At 38.4% G+C, this 23,553-nt stretch overlaps 1 protein-coding gene across 3 annotated transcripts in view; it reads right to left on the bottom strand.

Moving 5' to 3' along the window:
* Positions 1 to 23,553, bottom strand: part of kalrn (kalirin RhoGEF kinase) — a 156,508-nt gene that overhangs the window by 43,838 nt on the left and 89,117 nt on the right. For all 3 annotated transcript variants that reach the window (XM_023336251.1, XM_023336252.1, XM_023336253.1), the window contains exons 39-40: positions 6,342 to 6,420; positions 6,089 to 6,256 (exon numbers count right to left, since the gene is read on the bottom strand). In XM_023336251.1, the coding sequence (XP_023192019.1) occupies positions 6,089 to 6,256; positions 6,342 to 6,420 (247 nt within the window). The remainder of the gene's footprint in view (positions 1 to 6,088; positions 6,257 to 6,341; positions 6,421 to 23,553) is intronic.

The raw sequence follows: 23,553 nt of genomic DNA, 5'->3' as shown, positions 1-23,553 counted from the left end.
CCCAGCAATGGCTACTTCCTCATTGCGTGAGGCAATATCCATTCCGAAGCTAGCTAATGAGCTGATTAATGACTAGCACCAGTAACTGAGTGGCCAACAAACGAGAAGGAGACTATTCACTTGTGTTACCACTGGAGAGGCTGGAGACTAGCGTGTCTAGGTTGGTCACCCGCTGGTGGACCACCCTATCTTATGCTAATGGCAGCCTGTCCAGGGCTAAAGCTAGCCTATTCAAGGCTAATTGCCACCAGAGGTATGCGAGTTTCCAGGCTCTCCAAGCTAATGCAAGTGTCAGCGCCAGTTGACAAATGATCAGTAGCTGGCACTGGAATTTATATAGCATCCTGCGATGAGGAAGTAGCCACCATTGTGTGTGCAAGTCTTAATTGTGGCACTAAATCCATGCCATACTTTTACCTATACTTTTGACCCAAAAGTATTTACCAGAGGACATCGTGATCACCTTAATAAACCTTGCTCTTCAACCTCTACATACATTATTTACAGTGATGGCTCCACGAACCTACAACTAGCTTACTAATAAGCTGCCTACTCTGACTGTAGATGGCTAATGTTGGGCTTAGAACTATTGTGTTGGTAATAGAGAAAAACTTAGTTTGGGCGTCAAAATTGGATGTATAGATGGATGTATAATTTTACATAATGTAGAAACAATAGTTTGCATAAAGGGGAATTGTAAATATCTCTGTTTTTGTTTTGGTAGAGGTAGATGTATAGATTTTTTTCTTTGATGTAAATATAATTCTGCTGAACCCAAGTAAGAAAACCTGAAGCTCTACTTCATCTAATGGGAATGTTTATAAACAAATAAATAAATGCTAGCAGATATTTCTGTTTTTATTTTAAAACAAATACTTTTTTTTTCTTGGACATAGAAAAGACAAACCTCAAAACTACAGCCACCTGTTAATGTCTGTTCTAATGCAGGGCTGGATGTTCAAAGTCTACAATATATTGTTGAAGAACTTTATCACAGTTGTAAATCATTAATTTGTGTCTAATCAGATAATGTATCAGATATGGGCCATGTACACATTCAGACCACAAGTACGCCTTTTAGTAAAAGACCACCCTCAGGAACATTGATAATTTGTGTGCAACTCTTATGATTGTCTCAAGACATTTAATCATGTCCATGAATAATTTTAAATGATTTAGAATGTTTGACTGGAATCTGCTTCCTCGGTGAGTTGTTCCAATGATGATGACAGCCAGCACCATGGTTGAATTATGAATAAATGTTTACATCCATCACTGACATAGGTTTTAATCAATTACTGTGTTAAAGCTTATTCATGTCTGATTTTAATTTAATTTGGTATTTAATGAAAACACTGTAACTGTGAAATTTTGATTTTTCAACATCAGCAGAATATTTGCACACATTTTTAATGGAAACTAAGCTAATGTGGTCTGCTGGTGGTCAGAAGGCCCAACAGTTGGCACCAGTCCATGGAAGGCTAGCTTCTGTCAGACTGCCCCAGGGCAGCTGTGGCTACAATCTGAATCTCTGAATGTAGTGTGAAGCGCTTTGGAGTTTACTGGACTTGATAAAGAGCTATTCAAGTTCAGACAACTTACTATTTACTGTCATCCCTGTAGTCACAGTAAAGGGGAATAGACATGTTTCTCCACAAACAGAGCCATACTGCTGACGCTGTGCTTTGGAAAAAAGTAGGTCCTATCAGCAACCTGGTGGTAGGAGTTCTAAAATAGTTCTGAATACAAGTAAGACTCAAACAAGGACTCCTAACAGTAGATCTAACGCAGTCTAATGGATTCACAAACAATGTCCCTGCAATCTGGCTGTTAGGATGTATTAAGTCAAATAATATATTAAGCCAATGTCTTCTGCTTTGTGCTTGGTATTAACAGACCAGCCTGCTTGTCTGGGTCAGAGGAAAGCATGTTTACTATACTATACCATGTTGGTCAGTAAAGCATTGATAAAATGATAAAATCTGATTACTCTGACTCCACTGATTTGAATTTCATCGTGATTGAAAGTTCTTATTCTCTAAATTTAAACTGTTTGTCAGAGTAGCACCATAAAACTATTTTAACTAGTTCATCATAAAGTCAGTTAAGACAATTTTAAAATTCACCATAGTTTATGACACCAATTTATAACAGGAAATATGACAAAATTAGTCCAATTTGTCAATAGTATTGTCCATTCATGGACCTGAGCTTAACAGGTCCATGAATAAAATTCAGATCCAATTCAACCCTCTCTGGAATGTTAAGGTACTTCCAGGCTAGTGAGGATAGATAATTCCTCCAGTAAATTATGGGTTTATGAGCCTCTGCAGAGCCCTTTTGATGCAGAGAGACAGCAGTTCTACTTCAAGCTTCACACCATCTCCAACAGGGAGAACAGCTAACCAAGAGATGAAGCTTATTTTAGTTGCTTGTATCCAGAACCTTGTTTATGTGCTTATGATCCATGCCTCGTGACCATAAAAATCAAGAGCTTTGCTTTTTGAATCAGATTGCTCATCACCACATCAGGCTTGGGCAAAGCCCGTATTACAGCAGACAAAGCCCCAATCTGTCTCCTGCTCCTTCCTGCCACAACTCGTGAACAAGACACAGAGACTTCCATTTTGAGCAGAAACTTGCTCAAAACCCTGAGGGGTCGGTGCAACTTTTTTAGGTTTACATTTTGCTGCTAACACCCCAGTGCACACTGAAAGTTGTGGACAGAAGACCACAACAAAGTCACATTATATGCAAATCCCCAACATGAGGTTCACAAAGCAGACAGCCACCTCTTCACACACTGCCTTGACATTGTGTCCTTGAACACCACAAGAAGCATCAGGGACCAGGGGCAGCCAGACGGAGTTTAACATGCACCAGGAGCAAGCTTCACATTGTAACAAGACAACTCTTGCTTTGGTTATAAAAGAACCAGATAGTCTGATACTCCTGCAGCCCCCCTCCCAAAAAAAAAAGTCAAACCTGAAGAGTAAAGATCTTTTCTAATACAGAAACAAATTTAATGCAAATGTATATTAAAATTTATTTCAATCCAATAAAATCAGTCAGGTTCCAAGCCATTTACAGTTAGGTCCAACATAAATAATGATGCTTGCAGATTTAGATTTATAATAGTTTTCATTCCAACAAGAAGTACTTGTCTGACATAAAATTAAAGTAAACCTCTTTAAGGACAATAAAGCAATATAAAGGGAGTGTCAATGATGATACCAGAAAGCTGAATTATCACTTTGCTGCAGTCCTCTGTCCAGACTAAGCAAGGAGAGACAGTGCAGAAAAACAACTCTGTTAACAGAAAGCACCTCCAGCAGATCCAGAATCAGAAGGAACAACAACCTGCCATGACAGCAGTACAAGCGCACTGAATTAATTCTTTAAATTCACTAACTTTTCCCTCTTCAATAAAAGTGTATCTAATTACCCAGCTCTGAGTTCCTGTGCACTCGTATTAGTACCAGGCCCAGAGTATTGGATTACAGCAGACTGAATGGTGACTGTTTTCAGCCTAGCTGCTGGTCCTCCAGCAGGGGGGGCAGATCCCGATGAGCTCCGCAGCAGATCAGGAAACACACAGGGATATAGCCTAGATAAAGAGTTTCAGCAACACCGTTTCACTGCAGTGTCCCATTTTATTCACCTTCAACTTCTGATGACGCTCCCAGCAGGAAATGGCAGACATTAGGTGTGAATGCTTGGACTGCAGCTTTTCTTACCGCAGTCTCATGACTAAGGTAAGAGAGGCAAAAACTCAGACAGGCAAATAACATCAACAGTTACAAACCACACTGACTTCATCTGTCAGCCAGTTTGACTAATCCAACCCTACTGTCATACACAAGTGCAGCTGTATTGCATCCAGCTTTATTCTTGCTCCTATTATAAATGCAGGCAGAATTTTTTGTAGATTTTAAACATTTTCTTGTCTCTTTATTTCATATTTTCCAGTAGTGGAAAAGCTGCTAAAAGAAATGGAAGTTTTTCAGCCTGAGCATGTGAAGAATGAGGATTAAAGACATGCCTTTTAATCTGTCTCATTCTTCCTTTCACTTCACTTTAGAGTTTCACAGTCTCTCAGAGAGGACAAGGAGACCTACTTTATGAAGCAGTCACAAGACACCTGCTGCCCAGCTACACACACACACACACACACACACACACACACACACACACACACACACACACCCGCACACACACACACACACACACACGCACACACACACACACACACACACACACACACACACACACATATATCTGAGAATAGAAAAAAGTTTTGGTTTGGGTTTTTAGGATAGGTTACTGCTTTACAATGTGTTACAATGTAGTTAGTCATGGAATGGTTGTAAACACAGAGGTCAAATATAAGACATCTCACCACTATTAGAGTGTGTGTGAGCTTTTCTAAGCGTAATGGCTGCTGTTATTCCACCCGCATCTCGACTGACACAAGGTAACCACGTCATTGGCAAAAGCAAAAACCAACATGACTGTGGCAGGTATGTCAGTTGATCTTACCGTGTGTGTGCATGCTTGTGTTGGTGTCAGAGGTTTTAGTCTCCTGCAAAGTCAAATATTGACCTTTTAAACCCATAACCCATCTACAGCAAGGTATGTTAAACAACAAAAACAACTGGTCCTGGCAGGGAGAATGTTAAGAGCAGCTTGGTTCAAAGTCGGAAATACTGCATGTCTGATAAAGTCCTGATAAGACAAGGGATGAACCTGATCATTACAGCTGAGGACGGAACAGTCAGTTTCATCAACAACCTTACTTTGGTTCTGTGAAGCACAGCCAGTATGACAAAGTCAGCTTTCTATCACCTAAATAATATGTCCATGATTAAAGGACTAATGTCTCAGTAAGACCTAGATAAACTCATCCATGCATTTATCTTTGGTTGCAATGATCACTGCAGCAGTGTCTTCTCAGGTCTGCCTAAAAAATAATTCAGGCAACTGCAGCTGATCCAGAACGCTGCTGCTTTTGCTCTCTCTAAAACCAGGAAGATAGAACATATCACCTAGTTCTAAAGTCCCTACTGTTGGAGAATAGACTTTAAGATACTGTTAGTTTATGAATCTAAAGCTTTATCAAGCTTTCAGAAAACTGCAAAACAGCTGAAACACTGATTTTCATTAAATCGAGATTAAAACCCACCTGTTCAGAGTTGATTTTGAACCATAATAAATGAAAAACTAACCAACATATTGAATGTGTGTTGATGGTTTCGATGATGGCACTTGACAAATTGTACTGTTTGTTTCTGGTTTCTCAATTGGTTTTTATACATTTTTACTTTTCTGTTTTTTTAGGCAGAACACTTTGAACTGCCTTATTTTATCCTGCTAAAATGTGCTATACAAATCAACTAGATTGATTGATTAATTGACGCAGGAGGAAACCAAGTGCTGTGAGTCCTGATGCTTCCCTGCCATCTAACTGGAACACGTAATGATGGGATTCAACACAACTCAATAGCACCTTCTGCAGGACAAAAATAGCCAATACAACAGGAAGAACCACAGAAAAAACTCAAATCTCACGTTTCCTCTGTGTACAGTGGCAATCATAGAAACTATTGTTGTAGATAGACAATGTTCACTCCCCAGTAATAAAATGTCAGAAGCAGACCCTTAAAGTCCTACAAAATTTATGAATGTGTCTCATTGGGTGGCATTTGTTTGGGCAACACTTCCAATAGCATAGGTATTTCATTTTGTTGAAGAATTCAGAAGCCAACCCATTTCTATTTTGTGGAAAAGAGTTTTATCCTGCTGAAAGAGGCTAAGGCAACAGGAAATTTTAAATAAAAAATTACCTGCACTTTTAACAAACCACCAGTAGGAGAAAGTACAGCTCAGTTCTTCAATGTTGATTGTCCAAAAGACAAACCAAAGGTAGTGTTCATATAAATAAGATATTTTTTATGCAATGATTTTGTCTCTAAAGAACATTGACATAATGCATATCAGGTTGTTGCAGGGTGCTTTGCACATTCTGAACATCACTGCTAGCAGACTGTGAGCAGGACTCTCCTGATAAATGGTGAGGAACTGTTCCTACCTTTCCCTGAGCTGAAGAAGCAGTCCATCTCAACACTGGACCGAGAGTGAGAGACACAGAGAGCCGAGCTGGGGACCAGTCCCTCCTGAGGCGGGCTGCGCTCGGTGGTCCGGACAAGACACCAGCCGGGCCGCTCTGTGGGCCGCTCCAACAACTCTACAGTCTGGCCTGCAGTGGACACAAGAGAGAAGGTTGTCTCACTTCAAAGTCACTGGAAATTGATGCCTAGGAGGAAGGTGTGAGCGGGTCTCACCTGTGCTGATGGACAGCTCTGTGCTGCATCCTGCTGTGAAGTCCTGGAGGACCACGGTCAGCTCACACCCACCAGAGAGCTGCAAACAGAGAGAACCACACATCACAACCTGCAGAGCATTCACCTGTTCCACCGACACAGCACTGTCCACATTCCTGCTCTGGAGAGAGATCCAGAGTTTAGAAACTTAACACACAATCAGAAACAGCTTCACAACAACAGAGGATCGCTCTTCTCCAAGCACGAGAAGTTTGTGTTGAGAAGTTGTCTGCATTGTAAACTGAATGTAAAACTGTTTAGGAAGAGATTCTGCAACAACTTAAGACATAAAAGATATAATGTAGATTCTTTGATAGAGGTAGCCATTTTTTATTCAATAGAACAAGAAGAAATTAAAAGGTTATCATGGTGGAGTGTTGTTGATTGGCACGTCAGCAGTATTGTTCAAGTATACTTAATTTTTTTATTAACCCCTTAACTGTCTCCTCCAAAATGCCTACATCTTATGCAATGGGTCTGGCTTCCTCATGACAGTTAAGGAGCTGTTGTTGTGTAAACTCCCCTAAAGCTCAAATTTTAATGTTTCACTGAAATAGATTTTAAATGATTGTCTTGGTAAGCAGTTTGTAGTGACTTGAGCAGAAGTAAAATTAAACACAGTTGCAATCTTAATACATGTCATACCAAACAACCTGACCAAAACAATTAGGCCCAAATATAATAAGGCTTTAGGCCCATCAATTTGTAAAAAGGTTTTCACGTCTAATGAGTCTAATTGTGGAACCACTCTTCAACAGAACAGCACACAGCCAAGGACTAGCATGTGCTCACTGTGACCTCTGTGACCCATGTTAATGTTTACCCCTGAGAACAGGAGAAGGAAGCTGAAGCACTCAAAGTCCTCATAATGCATTACTGTGTCAGCTTCATGGCATTGACGTATGCTGGTCTTTAGCCACGTTAACCTGGAAAACAACACACACACACAGATGCCAGCCCTTAGCATTTACACACCAGTTACATTAACACGGAGTGATCAGGCGGTCGGCCTGGATACATGAAATCCAACAAATCCCACCATTTACTCATCAGTCTGTGTAGACAAAGCAAAACTGTTTTATCACCTATCGATAAGACTTGGACTGTTGTAAAAAAAACACACACACACAATTTGACTACCTGATAATACTTTAAATATTAAATATATGGTTTCTGACAGTGAATCAAATTAATTAGAGATGTGTCATGTAACAACCAGTGAGGACTGCAGAGCTGCTTAAATCTGACTACAGGAGAACTGATTGAGATGGGAGATGTTCCAGAACAACAACATCAAATCTCTCCAAATTCTTCCCTTTATGTTTCAGCAAACATTCACCAGCATCTTTCAGACAAACAGGATGAATAAACGGAACAAACTGCTAGAAGGTGTAAGTAGTGGCAAGGTTTAATTGAGGCCAAATCGTCCTCCTCTATTTGCTCCATTTTCTCTGTTTTGGAAAATGTTAGGTGGTGTGTGAGTGTATGCGTGTACACTATAGTGTGACCTGGGCTTAAGATCTCCTAGCAACAAAGACTGTTGTTTCTATAAAGGTGCAGGTGAAATTCTACCTGACAGATGGCCCCACACACACACATACACACAGACAGTTGTTTTCAGTCCTTCTGGCTGATTAGAGCTCAGTTCTGTTCAGCTCTGAGTCGAACCATCCAGCCCATGTGCTGCGGCTCACAAAAATGTTCCTGCACATTTTCATATCAAATTTCAAAATGTTTTTTGGATCCAATTTTCTGTTCCGTCTCTGTTCACTTGAAGCTTATAAATAAAGAAGAAATACAAAAGTTCAATTTGAACATAGTAAAGATTTTACTGCAGTGATTTGGCCTTAAACACCACCAACTCCATGACATGAAATAATGGACAAAGGTTGACATCTATACAGATGGACAAATGAATGAATAAGCAGTTGAAGGGTTGGCTGGATGAACTGATAGATGATAGTTTTTTTTTATAAGACTTCCAGAGTTCTCAGGTAGGTATGTACTGTAGATGGATAGGGTTAGAGTAGGTCATGGATTGGTGGATAGATGGATTTTTGTTTCTACACATTTTCTGACCACTTCAGAATTCATTTCAAAAATACTTTATTTACCACAAAGGAAAATTAAGCATCTTAACTCATATCACCCAAGTATCTTCAAGAAGTTGATGTGGATGGTGAAGGATGGATGTCAGTCTTGCAACAAATCAAAAGCCGGGTCCAACCAAAGCTCTGCTAATCCACCTCGTTTACTTTTACTGCTCCCCTTTAAAGCTTTGTCTGGCTGTTTGGTTAGAAAGTCGGGCAGAGAGATGGAGTCGTGGATATGATCTTCACCCGTCCTGCTCTGTATCCATGAAGCCTCCTTATCAGATCCTCTGGGATTTGGGTCAAAGTTCACATATTTGAGCTTGAGATGATAATCAGCTGCACTTGCAAAAATAATAGCAAGTGCCATAGTTATCATAAATGCCTGCAAGTTAAAAAAAAAAGACCAAACACCCTTCCAGCTGCACAGCATCCAGAACCAGAGCCTCAGAACCCAACATCAATGGCTCAACCAAAGACATTATGAACAAAAGTAAAAAACGAACCAATCAGAACTAACATAGCAGAGTTTATGAAACTAAAAATGTTGATCTTGGAATTTTTTGGGAGATGGCCTTCAGAGCCGGTTTTATCATGTAATCAACTCTGAAAACCAGAAGTGTCAGATGTTCTTTTCACATTTAACAATCAAACCAGCACCACAACTTTGTTGCTTTTAGATCACCTGTGAGGTCTGAGGACATTGCAGCTGCATTCAGTTCAAGTTTATTTCATCAAGGACATCATGTTAAATAATGTTACATATGAGAACCAGAGCAACTGTTTTCTGTCTCACACACACACCCAACATGACTGTCCCCTGTTGGACAGATAGGCTAGTACACCCCCACCCACACACACACAACTACGTTGAATTTATGTGACAAAAAAAGTAAAATGTAATCTGCGCTATTTGAAATTAAGAGACATTTTTGTTCGAGCTGCATCTTTAAAATGATGTTCAAAACAGCAGGCATACAAAATAAAATTCACATTAAAAAAAATACAAAAATAATTTATGCATTTAAAAGAAATTATGTGAAATAATAATAACAAAAACGATTATTAGAGGAAGCTAATTCTCTATGTTAGTATACGTCAGTATTCACATATTTGCTTTTGTTGTAGCCATTGTTTCACCTGGAAATCAAAATATATTTATATGTATAAATATTTACCTTACAGTTGAAGGTAAACTGTTTCAGAAGTGAGGACCTCTGAATGAGAAGGAACATTGACCAAATGATGTTTTGTATTTTTCAGGTTTACTGTCTCCATTAACTACAATTCTAATTACACTACTGGCTTTTACAATCATTCTACTCACCAGCTCTGAGACAAGACTGTCTATACATATAAAAAACTATTTTAAAAAAGAAAAAATTAGAAAATTGTCAAGGGCTAAAAGATTGCATTTCTTCAGTATTTTGCAATGGTGCCACTTCATTGGGTTTTGGTCTAAGACTACGGTAAGTGCCTTTTAAAGCAGATTGAAGATGTCTTGCTGCTTCAGGACTGTGACTGACTTCCACCTCCACCATGTTTTCAGACTGTTCAGACCGGCCTGCTTTGTTTGAGAGTGGGGATTACACTCTGCCGTCTTGTCATATGACCCTCCTCTGCGCACTCCAAACGTGTGTGCACATGAAAGCTTGTGATGGTCACATGCTTCAGTAGAAGACAGCACAGTGATAACCTGTATAACATCAGTGTCATTTACTGATGACATTTATTTTTAATAGCTATTCTGGTGTGGTGAACGGGCCTTAAAAAAAAAAAAAAAAAAAACTTCATATGATGTAAACAGACCTAATAAAATTTTGTGAATTTTTGAAAACATATTACCCAAAATCTGGATGTTTTAATTTACTTTTGTCTGAAGAAATGATGGACAGAAACACTTGTAGTATTCAACATGATAAATATGTATTTTCTTGACAAAGAATTTATTACAATATCTTAAGACTTAGCTTCTGTTTTCATTATGATGTTTTAAAAATTTCTTTAACATAAAATAAAGGTTTTTTGTTGTAAAGATTGCCTAATGTCCTATTAATCTCAAACAATTTTCGGTTGTAACCCATTTAGTATGCATTGAAATGAGGTCAGTAACTCTGGTAAGATACGTGAGATGAAAACTAAAAACTTATTATATTTACTCTTTCACCTCACCGCTACGCTTACCCAATCGATGTGCTAGTAGATAACTTCCATTCTAAAATTTTAGATATCATTGATTCCATTGAAGTGAAGGTCGTTTCTGACAGGAACAAGTCTCCATGGAGATGTGTGCAAGCAGATCTGCAAGAAAAATTTGTCGTAGTGCCGTACATGAATGGTGTAAAACTCAACATCACGTTTATTATGAAATCTATAAAGAAATCTATATATCACTCAACACTGACACATGCAAGCGAAACATTCTTTGCAGAAATCAAAGAAAAACAATAATGCCACAGCTGACTCATGTGACTGAACGACCCGAACTCCACTCTAACACAGCCTGCAATTAATTTGACAACTTTTCTGCTGAGAATATATTTTTTAATTAGATTAAACTGCACATCTAGACTACGGTAAATCCAATATCAATGCTAGGCACAAACATAACAACAACAACAACAAAAAAGATTAAATTTTAAGTACTCAACTATAAAAGCTTAGAAGAAAATATAAATCAATTAAGCTCCTCTTATTGCTGTCTTGATATCATACCTGCAACACTCCAGGAAGTTCAGCCTGTCATTGCATCAGCTCTGATTCAAATAGTAAACTCATTCTTCTCATTAGGTGTTTTTCCCCAGGCCTTAAAAACACCAGTTATCAAACCACTGATAAAAAGAACAATCTGGACAAATCACTGCTGCAGAATTACAGGCCAATCTCCAAACTCCTCCATCGCATCTAAAATATGATCATTACTCAAGATTTTGCAAAGACATGTGGAACTGTGTCCTATCTTAGTGCCATTTATTGAGCCAATAATCCTATGTTGTGGTGCAGCCACTAAAGCTTTAAAGAATGTTGTAATTTTTAACCTTTCGTTCATTCATCAGTTGGTGAGGCAACTGAATCTAGGAATTAGTGGAGAGTGGTCTTCAATTTACTGACGTCTCCATCTTCCACATCTATCAACACTACACATGGTTTTATATGTCAGACATGGATCTTGTGATTATTTTCATGTCCAAATCTACATCAGTTTTAGATAACAGTCTCACACTCATTTCTACTCTACACCTCCTTTGGTTCAAGAATGTTTAGTTTGTTTTTATTTAACTCCCAAGTTCATGCAGGCCGTTACGTTCTTGAGACAGAGATTCCTACTTACTGGAAGATACTCCTCAGTGTTTCCCCCAGATAATTAGCTGAGCTTTTTTGCATCAAAAAATGTTAAAAGATTATTAGGCAATTATGGTGTATGTTCTATACTATATGTTAGAATCAACTATATTCTAACATTTTTTAAAAAGGTAAGCACAAAAAGATTAAAAATAAATGTTTTGCACTTCAGTCAAATCAATGGATCTTCAAACTGAATGTGTAATGCTGGTCACATTCAAAGATGACCTAAAGTATGTGCCAACTAAGCAGTTGCTTAGGGAATCCCAGACATTCACAGGATCCTCATGAACCTTTTGACTCAGACGGTAGAACTGGAACTTTAACATTTGTTTATTGAAAATGACAATACCATTTGATTTAATCCCACCATCTGGGAGATTAAATCAGACGGTGGGACTCACACCCTTGGCCTTGAGCCTATTTCAATGCCTCAAGTATAAACTTATGGCTTGGGAAACCCTGCTCCCAGTTTGGGTTCAGAGTTTAATAGAAGCATTCCAGAAAGACCAACTTACCAAATTTAGTTACCCTGATCCTGAATGACACAAAGAATTAGACTTGGGCCAGAATTTGATTAAGTATGTATGCATTTAGACACAAGATGAGCTGGATCCTAATTGACATTAGCGCAGCTAATTGAATAGGTTTCTACTAAATCAAATCAGTATTATTGGCTTATATTACAGTGAAGATATGAAAAACAAGGTTCACCAAAGATGAAAACAAAGAGCTTTAGTGAATGTTAATAAAAAACATCTACCAGCTGTCATATGACCTCTCTAACCCCCACAAACACACACACATGCTCGCACTGTTTGAAGTTTCTGAGAATAATTCAGTGCTCCAGCAGCTTCAGGTTTCTAGTCAATGTGAGGAATAAGAACCAACACCCAGCAGGACTGACTGTACTTACCGATATGGTGGGATTTTTACATTCTCTGGAGGCATCATTCGTATACCGACTTCAGATAACCAAAATCACAAAGCATGAAGAGTGACAGTCTACTAAAGCAACTAAAGCTCCAAGTTGATTCATTTAAGATGCAATACCATGTCAATGATGCTAAGAACAGCCGTCTAGGTAAGTCATACAAAGATGTTGAATGTAAAACATGCCTACATTTGGATGTTCACCATACATTTTAAAACTGGACAGAAAGGCATGGAACAATCCCCCCAGGTACTGAAGTGAAAATATACTGTACATCCAATCACCAGGTTCTGTTTGGACATTTCAGTGGTGAACTGAGTTAAGCTGCTTGTCTACAGCTCCATATTGGACCTGTTGGGGTGAAGTCAGTACAGAACCAAGAACAAACAGTGCCAACATGCCAGCAGCTTTACTTTTCCCTCCATGTGTTTGCAGTCACATGTACACCAGCATGGTGGAAATAAACATTCAGAGATGCCGTGATTAGTGTCTATAACTCTGAATTTTAAAGCCTGTTTCAGCTCTTATCAACCTGCAGAGACGAGCCCCTCTCTAAACCGCCTCTGATCTGCCACATATCACAGATTAGATAATACTGCACATCAGTTTTAAAGCGGCATCATAAAACCAAAGGGTGTGTGGAGTGGAACTATGCAGCGTTGATAAAGTGTTTCACATTGAGGGTCGGACTCTCTAAAGGGTTTGGAACGGAAGTCGACTGAGCTTTCTCTTATTTCAGCATGATGATCCACAGTTCTCATGTGTTTTTATTATAAATCTGACAGTCAGCTGATCACACAGACCATTTGTAATATAAATCTTAATAGAAAACGCTTCACATTGATGTGGTTATGCACATCAACATGATGAGTGTGTTTCTGTGCAAAGTTCTGGGTATTAAATGCATTGGTTTCATGCCCTGCAATGGACAAACTTCAATCCAGTTAATGAGGTGATTTATTATTGCTAGAAGAATTCATTTATTCTCACATCTTGTTTGACAGAAAGCAACAAGTAGCATCAATACAGGGGTGGAGCCTGGGTAGAAGCATGTCATAAACAATAAAAAGACCAAGGTAAAGAAGGTGATGGCTTATAAGATGGGGGTGAGAGACCGGGTACATGTTCCAACATCGAATGAATGTACAGCTTTCACAGCTTTCACAGCTCAGGAAAATTAATCTATTCAAAACTATTTCCAGGTTTCTGTACTGTGTGAAAATTAGAATAAAAAAAAAAACATAAAACAAACATCCATGAAGAAAAACGTTTCCACACTTTCCTGTATGAGTCAAAGGGCTGATTTTTTTTTAAAGCAAACAAAATGTGAAAATATGAAAACCGATACAACAATATCTGTGACTTGATTTTAAAACTCATGTTTCAGACACTAGGTGTTGAGGTCAAACAACACTAGCACGCTAGCAGTGTGAATGAAACAGCAGCTTGATGGATTATATACAGGTCTTAGATAAGTATTCATAACCTTTGAACCTTTTCACATTACAAGCTCAAGCTTCACTGCATTCATTAGGGTTTCATAGGTTAGACCCATACAAAGTACTGGATAGTTGTGAAGTGGGAGGAAAATAATTGTTTTCAAGTTGGTTTTTTTAACTGAAAAAAAAAATAAAACATTAAAATGAGGTGTGGATTTGTGGTGAGTCACCCAGAGTCAATTCTTCGGGGTCTCTTCCTTCTCCCACATGTCTGCTTTGTGGCCTACACTGCAAAAAGGACTTCTTGAAGCTTTTCTTTAACAGTGACTTTCTTCCTGCAACTCCTAGCTGTCCTGCTGACAGATCCTTCCATCTGAGCCAATCATTTCTGATGGATGTCCATGTTTCAATTGTTTCCCATTTCAAGAGGATGGACTGAATATATTAGATGACTTTTGAAGTTAAAAAAACAGCCAATTGTTTTACACTTTGGTTCATACAGAGATTCTGAACCTTTGACTAATTTTGAACCTTTGAGTAATTGTTAACTTAAGGCATGAACTCTGGTAAAGTTTGAAACTATTGGATGTTTGGTAATGACGTACGACAGGCTCCATGAAGCTTACTAGACATTGTGTGCACTGTAAACAGCACCTTTGGGAGTAGGGCTATGACTTATTTGCCAATGACAAAAGGTCTTATACATTGTACTTGCTCCAATTTTAAATTACTCAATATTGTGGCCAACACAGACTGAACGGCTTCCTTCACTACCTCCACTGCTATTACTGAAACAACTTGCTGACAACAATTCAAAAACAGAGCAGAAAATTAATGTCATCGTTCAAAACGTATTCTTCTGTTCACTGATTAGCCCAGCTGAAAGAAAAATAGAAATCCCAAATGGAGCAATGAAGGGAGATGAAAAGTAGAATTGTCAAGGAAGGCAATGGCCAGACTAAAGGTAACTGGTTGCACTAGACTTTCTGTAAGTGTATCAGATTAAAGGGCATTTACCATAGTACATGTCACACTTTGAGTTTATTTATTTATTTAAACGATTGAAAGTTGTGTATTTTCTTCCTTTCAGTACAGTTATAAGCCACTTTGTGTTGGCATATCACTTCAACTACAATCAAAACACAATGAAGTTTGTAGGTTGAGGGGTATAAAAAGCTGTTCAAGGCACTGGAGATGCTCCATCTTCTTACATACTGACTGTATACATTTTGCACATTTCAAATTATCCTAATAAAACTAGCATTAGGGTTCTTAGAAAAAGGCATTTACTGAAGTTAGTGAAAAAGGAACAACGTTTGTACTTGAATCTGTTCTGTAGCATCCACCAGGTTTAGATTCAGACATCTCAATGCTCACATTTCATTTATCTTGTCTGAGTTCAACTAATGACCTATTTCCTGTCTGCCTGCCCGCCCGCCTGCTGCCTACACACACACACACCCACACAATTTAAGTATTAATCTACTCTGCTATAGCAAAGCTGGACTTAAGCAAATGGAAAACTCAATATTATAGACATGGAAGGACCTCAAAAAGAAACCTAAAATGTCTTTTACTATAAAAACGTAAAACTAAAATAATGATATGCAGTCATTTCAACGTCGTTTACAATCTCGACTGTGGCAGAATAATAGAAAAGTGAAAACCGCAAGTCATCTTCAGAAAAAGTCAAAGACTGTGTGGAATGCTCTCTGTGCAAAGAGGACTAGAGACACATTCAGGAGAGGAAAAACTGTCAAGGCGTACATCAGTGGATCAGCCTGGTCAAACAACTGGTGTAAGAAAGAGGAACTTAAAGTTCTTTCCTACAAGACAAAAAGCATTAAAAACTGTTTCTACCTGTAGGAGACCAGTCCTGCTGGAAACAGAAAATCAGAATGCACAGCTGTATCATTTAAACACAGTTTAGTTTCTATACAGCTTCTCCCAGAAGAACAGTTTGACATTAAAACAGAAAAAACAGCAGCAGCTCGTTTGTTTAGTTTGAGTTCAGTCCAGCAGTTTGTACTCACTCTGCTGCTCTCCTTGAACAACTTAAAGCTCATCCACTTTGGCATGTTGGCCTCTTCTCTTCCGCCTCTCTGTCGCTCTGACAGCTCTCTTCGTTCTGTCTCTGCCACACACACACACACACGCGCAAACACGCCCTCATGCACCCTCTGCCTCAGCCTGAACAAACAGCCGTTGCTTTGTGTTTGATGGCACTATTCTACTCGCTGTGTGTACATGTGCGTCAATGTGTTCACATTTCTCCCACTCCATAGAAGCGACTGAGGCACTAAAACGCCTTCTACTGACAGCAAAATAAGTGTATGTGTGTGTGGAAATGGGAAGGGCAAAAAAGTCATACGAGTAGCAGATGGTTACAGTACAGCTTCACTTTGAGCTCAATGAATCTGATTCATGAGGACATGCATGTCAACAATTGCTGCCTGTGTAGCAGAATCTAATCGGCACGCTGCAGCACCAAGAAAGGCCATTTTCTTTTCCAAACAGCTCACTGGAACATCAAATTATAGAACAGTTCTCGCTTATGTACAGGAGAAATTCTTACAGAAAATAGCTTTTGTTGCATTCATCCTGCACGAAGTCTTTCTACTTTAAGAAGCAAAAAAAAATAATTAAAACAAGTCAGTCCATGAGGGCTGATTGACTCTCATGGGTTTGTGAAGGTGCAAGATGCATTTCTGTTCAGGAGCTGAACAGCAGCTTTGGGGGTCAGCTATGTCACGATGCATCGATATTAACGACCTTCATTGATTTTAACATCTGCAGAGTTTGAGGTGTTCTGGGTTCTGTTCTGACCTCATGGGTGAGTTGGTGATGTGATTTAAGTAACTTTGGAAGGAGTCCACTCCTGAGACAATCCATCACTGTTCTACGTCTTCTACATTTGCAGATAATGATTCTCACTAGTGCTCACTGAGGTCTAAAGACCTTAGAAAGTCCTTTCAATTAGAGATGCACTAATAAATCGGCTCCAATATCCTTCATGTTGGGAGAACGTGATCGGCAGAAGCTTGAAGCTGATGTTATCCACTGATCTTATTTACCTCAGCAAAGACCTGAAAACCAGCCACTGTCCTCTGTCATTCTTTCAACTATATGTTTATGATCTTGCATCATTCATTACTTTATGATGTATGTAAGTATTTGCATAATCCAATCTTTAGACTTCATTGTATTTGAAAAAAGTGCATCAAGCACACAAATAATCAGTATTGATTGATTCTGGGTGAAAACAATGACATCATTCCCTATTTTCAAACTTATTTTTCAGGAATGTTGAAGTTTTTCCAAACTTCAACACTCCAAACTTAAATTCGTTCCAGATTTCCCGTTACATAGTGATACACTGTGCCGTTCATGAGTGATGTCTTGAATGTCCCATCCACTTACACAAGGTATACAAGTGGTATTGGGTTCTAATTTATTTTTTTTTTAGGCTTTTTCGTTATGGTACATTTAAAATAAAGCGTTACATAAATACATATTTTTTTTCTGTACTACGGTGGTCCAGACACTGGTGGGCTCCTGTTCCACACAGTGGCTAAGATTTATAGAGCGTGGCTCATAAAAAAGGCAGGAGCTAAATAAGCATCCAGAGTGCAGTACTGGTGGCAGAGGAGCCATGTAGACTGCCAAGCTTACAGCCACTGGAACGATGCTTTAAATAACGCAGACCACAGGCTGAGCCACAGCCGCCTCATTACACTGGAACACGTCACAGGAAAGAGAATCCAGTCATACGGAGGAGGAGAAGGCTGCGGTAGAACATCAGCAAAGAATCACAGAGCTGAAGTACAGCAAAGTCCAACTCAGTGGTTGGTGTGAGTCCTTCATGGTTACAGCTTCATCATGTTTACACTGAACAACTTGTTAATGTGAATTGACTAAAGCTTCAGCTAAAATCAGCAGATAGAGTAAGGAAGGAAAAAAAGAACTTTAGGTCACAAACTCTCATAACACAGTTATTTTTAATGACATTTACAAGAGCTGAACAATTCCACGTCTATCTTTAGGATCGACCCAAACATTACCACGCAGAAATCAGATTCATGAATAAATAAACTGCCTTCCTTTTTGTCTACCTGGAGAAGAGCAGCAATGGAGTCAATATACAGGGTACAACACCCAGAATTACAGCTACATAAGAATGTAAGGGGGCATATGGGTAAAAAAAAAGCTATAAAAAATTATTGCAAAGTAATAATTTTAGTTTTTATGTTTTTTACCTCACCCTTTATTTTTTTGCTGATTTACTATGCATCAACATCTGCTTATGTTCTAAAACAGAGAGAGCAAAATCTGAAGTTTGTCCTCCACATTTGAAAACTGTGATATTTTGACTCCAATCAATTTCATCCATTCCATTTTTATAGAAAGACTTTTGTAAAGTTTAACAAATGTAGCAGCATTTTCATGGGATGCCGAGAGAACTGTGTTGTTTTTCTGTACTTATTTTTGTGAATGATGATAATTTTTAACAAGTAAAGAACCATTACTGTATTTTAGGTTAACCTGAAGGTCAGCAGTGGCTGGAGTCTGAAATGTGTTCATTTCAGCAGAGATTTTCATAATGATTATGACAGATGTGTCAACAATTCCAAGACTAATCTTTTGTTTGCACTATACATGGCTGCACTGCCGTCTGGCTGGACCTTGTCGGCTTCTTAAGGGTCAACACAGAACTAGCAAGTCAAAGGAACAGAGAACCTCTTCAGCTTGGGCACCACATTCCCACATTTATATATAAATATATCAACATTTTGTTAATATATAGAAAAAATACAACTAATATTACTATTTTAATATTACATAAATTTCTAAGCTGTATAGAATTTTGAGAGAATTTTTTTGTGCTTTTTATTATTTCACCCAGGAACATATGAGCTTCCAACAGACGTATTTGCACTTGTAGAAGCCTAAATTCAGTTTTGTTTATTCAGACCTTTAGGATAAATTATGTTTATATCTCTTATAATAATTTGTTTATTTGGATAAAAATGATTACTAGTTAAATCTCCAATGCATACGAATTTCTTATATTGGACTATACTAAAGCCTTTTTAAAATTTTCATATCTAATTGTGACATTAGGAGTTTTGGAATCAATCAGGTTAATTTCAGAAGTATTTACAGGGAATCCAACAACTACTGGATATCAAACCAACAAATGTATACCTGCCTAATTTCTGAAGGAAATGACACAGTTCTCCTTGTATTGTTTTTACAAGTGGCAATAAAAACAGTAACGAACTAAACAGCTGCTCTTTATTAAGCGACATCTCAGGCAGTCACCCAAACACAATGCACCCAACACTCACACTGTTGTGGTTTATGAGTGGAGAGGACACTGTAAACTATTTCAATCAGCTTTAAAATGTAATTCAGAGTAGTGCTTAAATGGTTAAGATTGTTTTTGTGAAGTTTTGAAGGAAATTGTACCTCAGTTCACTGTTGGGATGACACCAAGGCCGAAACAGCATGGAAGAACAGAGAAATTAGTTATTCTACTTGAGGTAGCAAGATCAAACTTCTCTTTCTGGCCAGGGCATTTCTCATTTAAAGCTGCAGTATGTAACTCTTATAAAAAATAAAAAATAAAAACACCGTCATGACATTGTAACAGTGTAATGTGAGATAGATAATTTGTGAAAAAAAAAATACCTACCACCTCCCTGTGGTGCAACTGCCATCTGCAGAAATTCCCCACTCCAGGTTAGAGACAGAGCAAAAAGGAGAGTCTTAGTGCAGTTAATTACACTCATGTATGTGCTGCTCAAATCCGTCTCAAATCCGTCCCCTTGCTCTCAGTTGCTCTACAGCTGCTTCCTGACAGCAGAGGTTACAGTAGATGCTCAGGCCAGGTGCCATGGCCATGGATGATGGCAGATAAACAGTTTTCCTTGAATGTTGGTTTGTTAGTATAGCTGCACCACACGGACTATCTTAAGCTTGTATAAAATAGTCTGTGTGAGGGAGGGTGTGAGCAGCACATACACAAGAATGATTGACAAATAAATTTAAAAAAATTACTGCAGCTTTAACAAGAGTTCTTGAAGTTTTCCCATTTCCTTCCCATTGCAGCTATATTGATTTTTAAACACTATGCAAGAAAAATGTTCTGCCCAAAAGTGTGTCTAAAACAAGTTGCAGGAAGTACCAAACTGGGGCTGCAAGAGCAGAATGGTGTCTTTTTGCTCTTCTAGCTCTGGGGGAAAATTAATTCCTCTGTTCTAGTGGAGAACATACCAGCCTTTAGTTGTCCTGCCATACATAGCACAACCCTCGGCCACAGTTTTAGTAACCTAAAACATCCGACAAGCTGTTAATAATGAATCTGACTATTAAAGACTACATACATGCAGCAAAATTGTAGCTTACTTAATGTTAGGTGCTAGTGCAACTTGCTGGAGGCAAAAGACAACTCATGTTTATGTGTTCTGCAGAGTGAGAACAAAAACATCGTCATAAACTTCTGTTGCTAAGCAAAGAAGTCCAGCATACAGCTTAAGTTAAAATTTTGCTCTTTACTAGTTGAAATATCACATCTGTACTTTCACTGTTCTGCTTGTGTCAGCAGTGGATTGTCTGAGATGGACTCACATTTAAACAGCATGTTCAGCGAGTACACCAACAGGGATTTAATGTCGACTTACTACAGTCCAGACCAACAGGCCAAACAAGTGAATCTACCATGATTTCTCTGCCCAGTGTCTGTCCTGCTGAACAGACACGTTCAGTACTACAGACATGTGGTGTGATTCATTTTATGAATCACACCACATCACTGCTCTAGTGACATGATTTTGCTTTACTGCTCTTAATCAAATCAGCCATCCTATCAAAGGTATCAGTTTAAGTGGCGCATAAATTAAAATGTGCTGATTGTTCAGAAAATTTTGTAGACAGTACAGTTAAAGACCTATCAGCTTAATTTCACTGTGCATTTTAATATTATGCTTGTTTTTATGTTAATCTTTGTAAGAAAGGCACCTACAAATAAAATGTATTATTATTATAATCTTAAGCTAAAAGGATAAGTGAAGGAGATGAGAAAAAATAAAAAGAGAAAAACATATACAAGACATTCATCATCCAAAACCACCAGAAACAGTAGCTTCACCCTAAACACACACACACCCTGGAAAGGCAGACAGTGGAACATGTGACTGGGCCGATGCTGGGCTGTTTTTATAGGAGGAGGAGAGATGAGAAGTGAAACCAGAGAACATAAAGCACAAGGAATGTTTCTGAAAGCAGAACCTCAATGTTTATGTGCAGGCAGCCTGAGAGAGGCGACAAAAACATAAACTGGGAAAGAGGGAGATGTAGATTGGGTGAAAGTCCAGAACAGTAGCGATGGTCTGGACTCACAGAGAACTGATCCATATGGGAATTAAGGAAAACAGACAAGAACAACAGAAATCAAACAAAGTATCCAGCCTCAAAGACATCAAGGGCCTGTACAACGCTTTGTCAAGTCCAAAGGACTTTGGTGTCCTTTGGACAAAGTGTGTGAATTACTTTCAGCCATTCACACACAGATCTGCATGCTGATGTAGGCAAGCTACTGGAGGCAAGCAACTGGATAGTAGTCACAGCTGGCCTGGGGCAGTCTGACAGAGGAGAGGCTGCCATGCAGCGGCACCACCTGTTGGGTCTCTGACCCTCACCAGCCATTCAAATACAAATAATGCTACTCGTTCTTTTTGAGGTCCCAAACTAAAATAGCAAGAGGTTTACTACCTCCATCACCCAAACATTTTTTATCAGTCAAAACATATTTTCATATACTTTTTATTTTACATTTAATTAACAAGATATTTGTCTTTTTTAGCTACTTATGAGTTATTCAGATGCCTATTAAATCATATTATGCTAAACAGAAGAGTGCAATCACATTAAAGTACTAACACTACATAAGAGGCAGACTGGCCTTAGACTCAAATTAACAAAATATTTTTCATCCGACAGTTTTTTTTTTGTTTTGTTTTGTTTTAAATGGAGATGGAAAAAAATCTGAAGGAATTTCAACAGATTACACAAATCTGACCACATGGTGCAGATGTATAGATTGTACACTCAGAGAACTTCACGGAGGTAACTAAAATCAATTAATTAAAAAAAAAAAATACCAACGATATCATCTCTGACCTGGACTCTATTCATCCAAGTTGGACAGAAAGGCTTTTAATTGACTATTGCAAGGTGTTGTTTCAAGTAAAGCCACTAGTTGTAGCATACGCTAAAGTACTTAGCATAAAATTAATTACTGATTCATTTTAATTTAAAATGACCTTTACAATGCAAATTAACTTTAGTTTTGATATATATTTAATCAGATTCACAGTTTAAATCACACATTATTTGAAACAAATACTTATGTACATCATAAGTACTTAGGCCAAAATACCTTTGGTCTTTATCAAGGCTGATACTAATAATATACATATTAGAAGCTCTGTTAGAATTTATCTTCTGTCCTTTGATTGTTGTTAAGTTGTCTTTGTGCTGATAGTTAAACAGGAAATTGTCCCTTCAAAACAAAAGCATCACAACTCAATGAGAAAGTTAACCACAGGTTAAACTAACATAGGTCTTAGGTCATAGGTCAAAATTAAAGAAGCAGTTCAAAAACTTTACATCTTTACCTGAAAATATTATTCAAATTCGACATTAGAAAATCCCAATGATAGGGTCATTGAGAGCATATGCATAAAACATAGTAGGAGCTTTAAATGTTCCCATTCCACCAATTCCAAACAGTAAGTCAGCATCATGCATGTAGTGCTAGTGAACAGAGGTCACAACTGTATCACCACAACCCATCTACAAACAGAGCTTTGACTGCGGTGGCAAAAATCAAACAGGAACTCTGTAAACAAAGTTCAGAACAAAATTGGTTTTCAGGAAAACATCGGAGGTGGATCCAAGAATAGGAAGATGGAATTTTCCAAATCCACAGAACAATAAAGCAAAGTAAAGTAACAACACACCCACACAAAGTGGAAGAGAAATTCCTTATTCTACTGGGAAGAGGGGTAGACAAGTTCCATTATTATGAACTCGTCTACCGAATAAAAACACCAACAATGAGGAAAGTTGTCTCATGCTACAAATTAGACCTAAATACCATTTAGTAGAAATGGGCAGAAGGAACAGTTGTAAACTGAGACACAGAGAGTAAAAACACAAGCTGCACTGCTGGGACCATTCTTTGTGTGTGTGTGTATGCCAGCTTGGAGACTGCTGACATTTTAGGAAAGACAGTGTGTAGGCGTGGGGTTGCACTGTGAAAAGGCCACATTATAGCAGTACTCCACAGTGACTGTGTGTGTGTG

Source organism: Xiphophorus maculatus, chromosome 7 (genome assembly GCF_002775205.1).
Source record: "Xiphophorus maculatus strain JP 163 A chromosome 7, X_maculatus-5.0-male, whole genome shotgun sequence".
In the NCBI taxonomy this organism is placed as follows: domain Eukaryota; kingdom Metazoa; phylum Chordata; class Actinopteri; order Cyprinodontiformes; family Poeciliidae; genus Xiphophorus; species Xiphophorus maculatus.
This window is presented reverse-complemented; position numbering and strand designations above follow the sequence as displayed.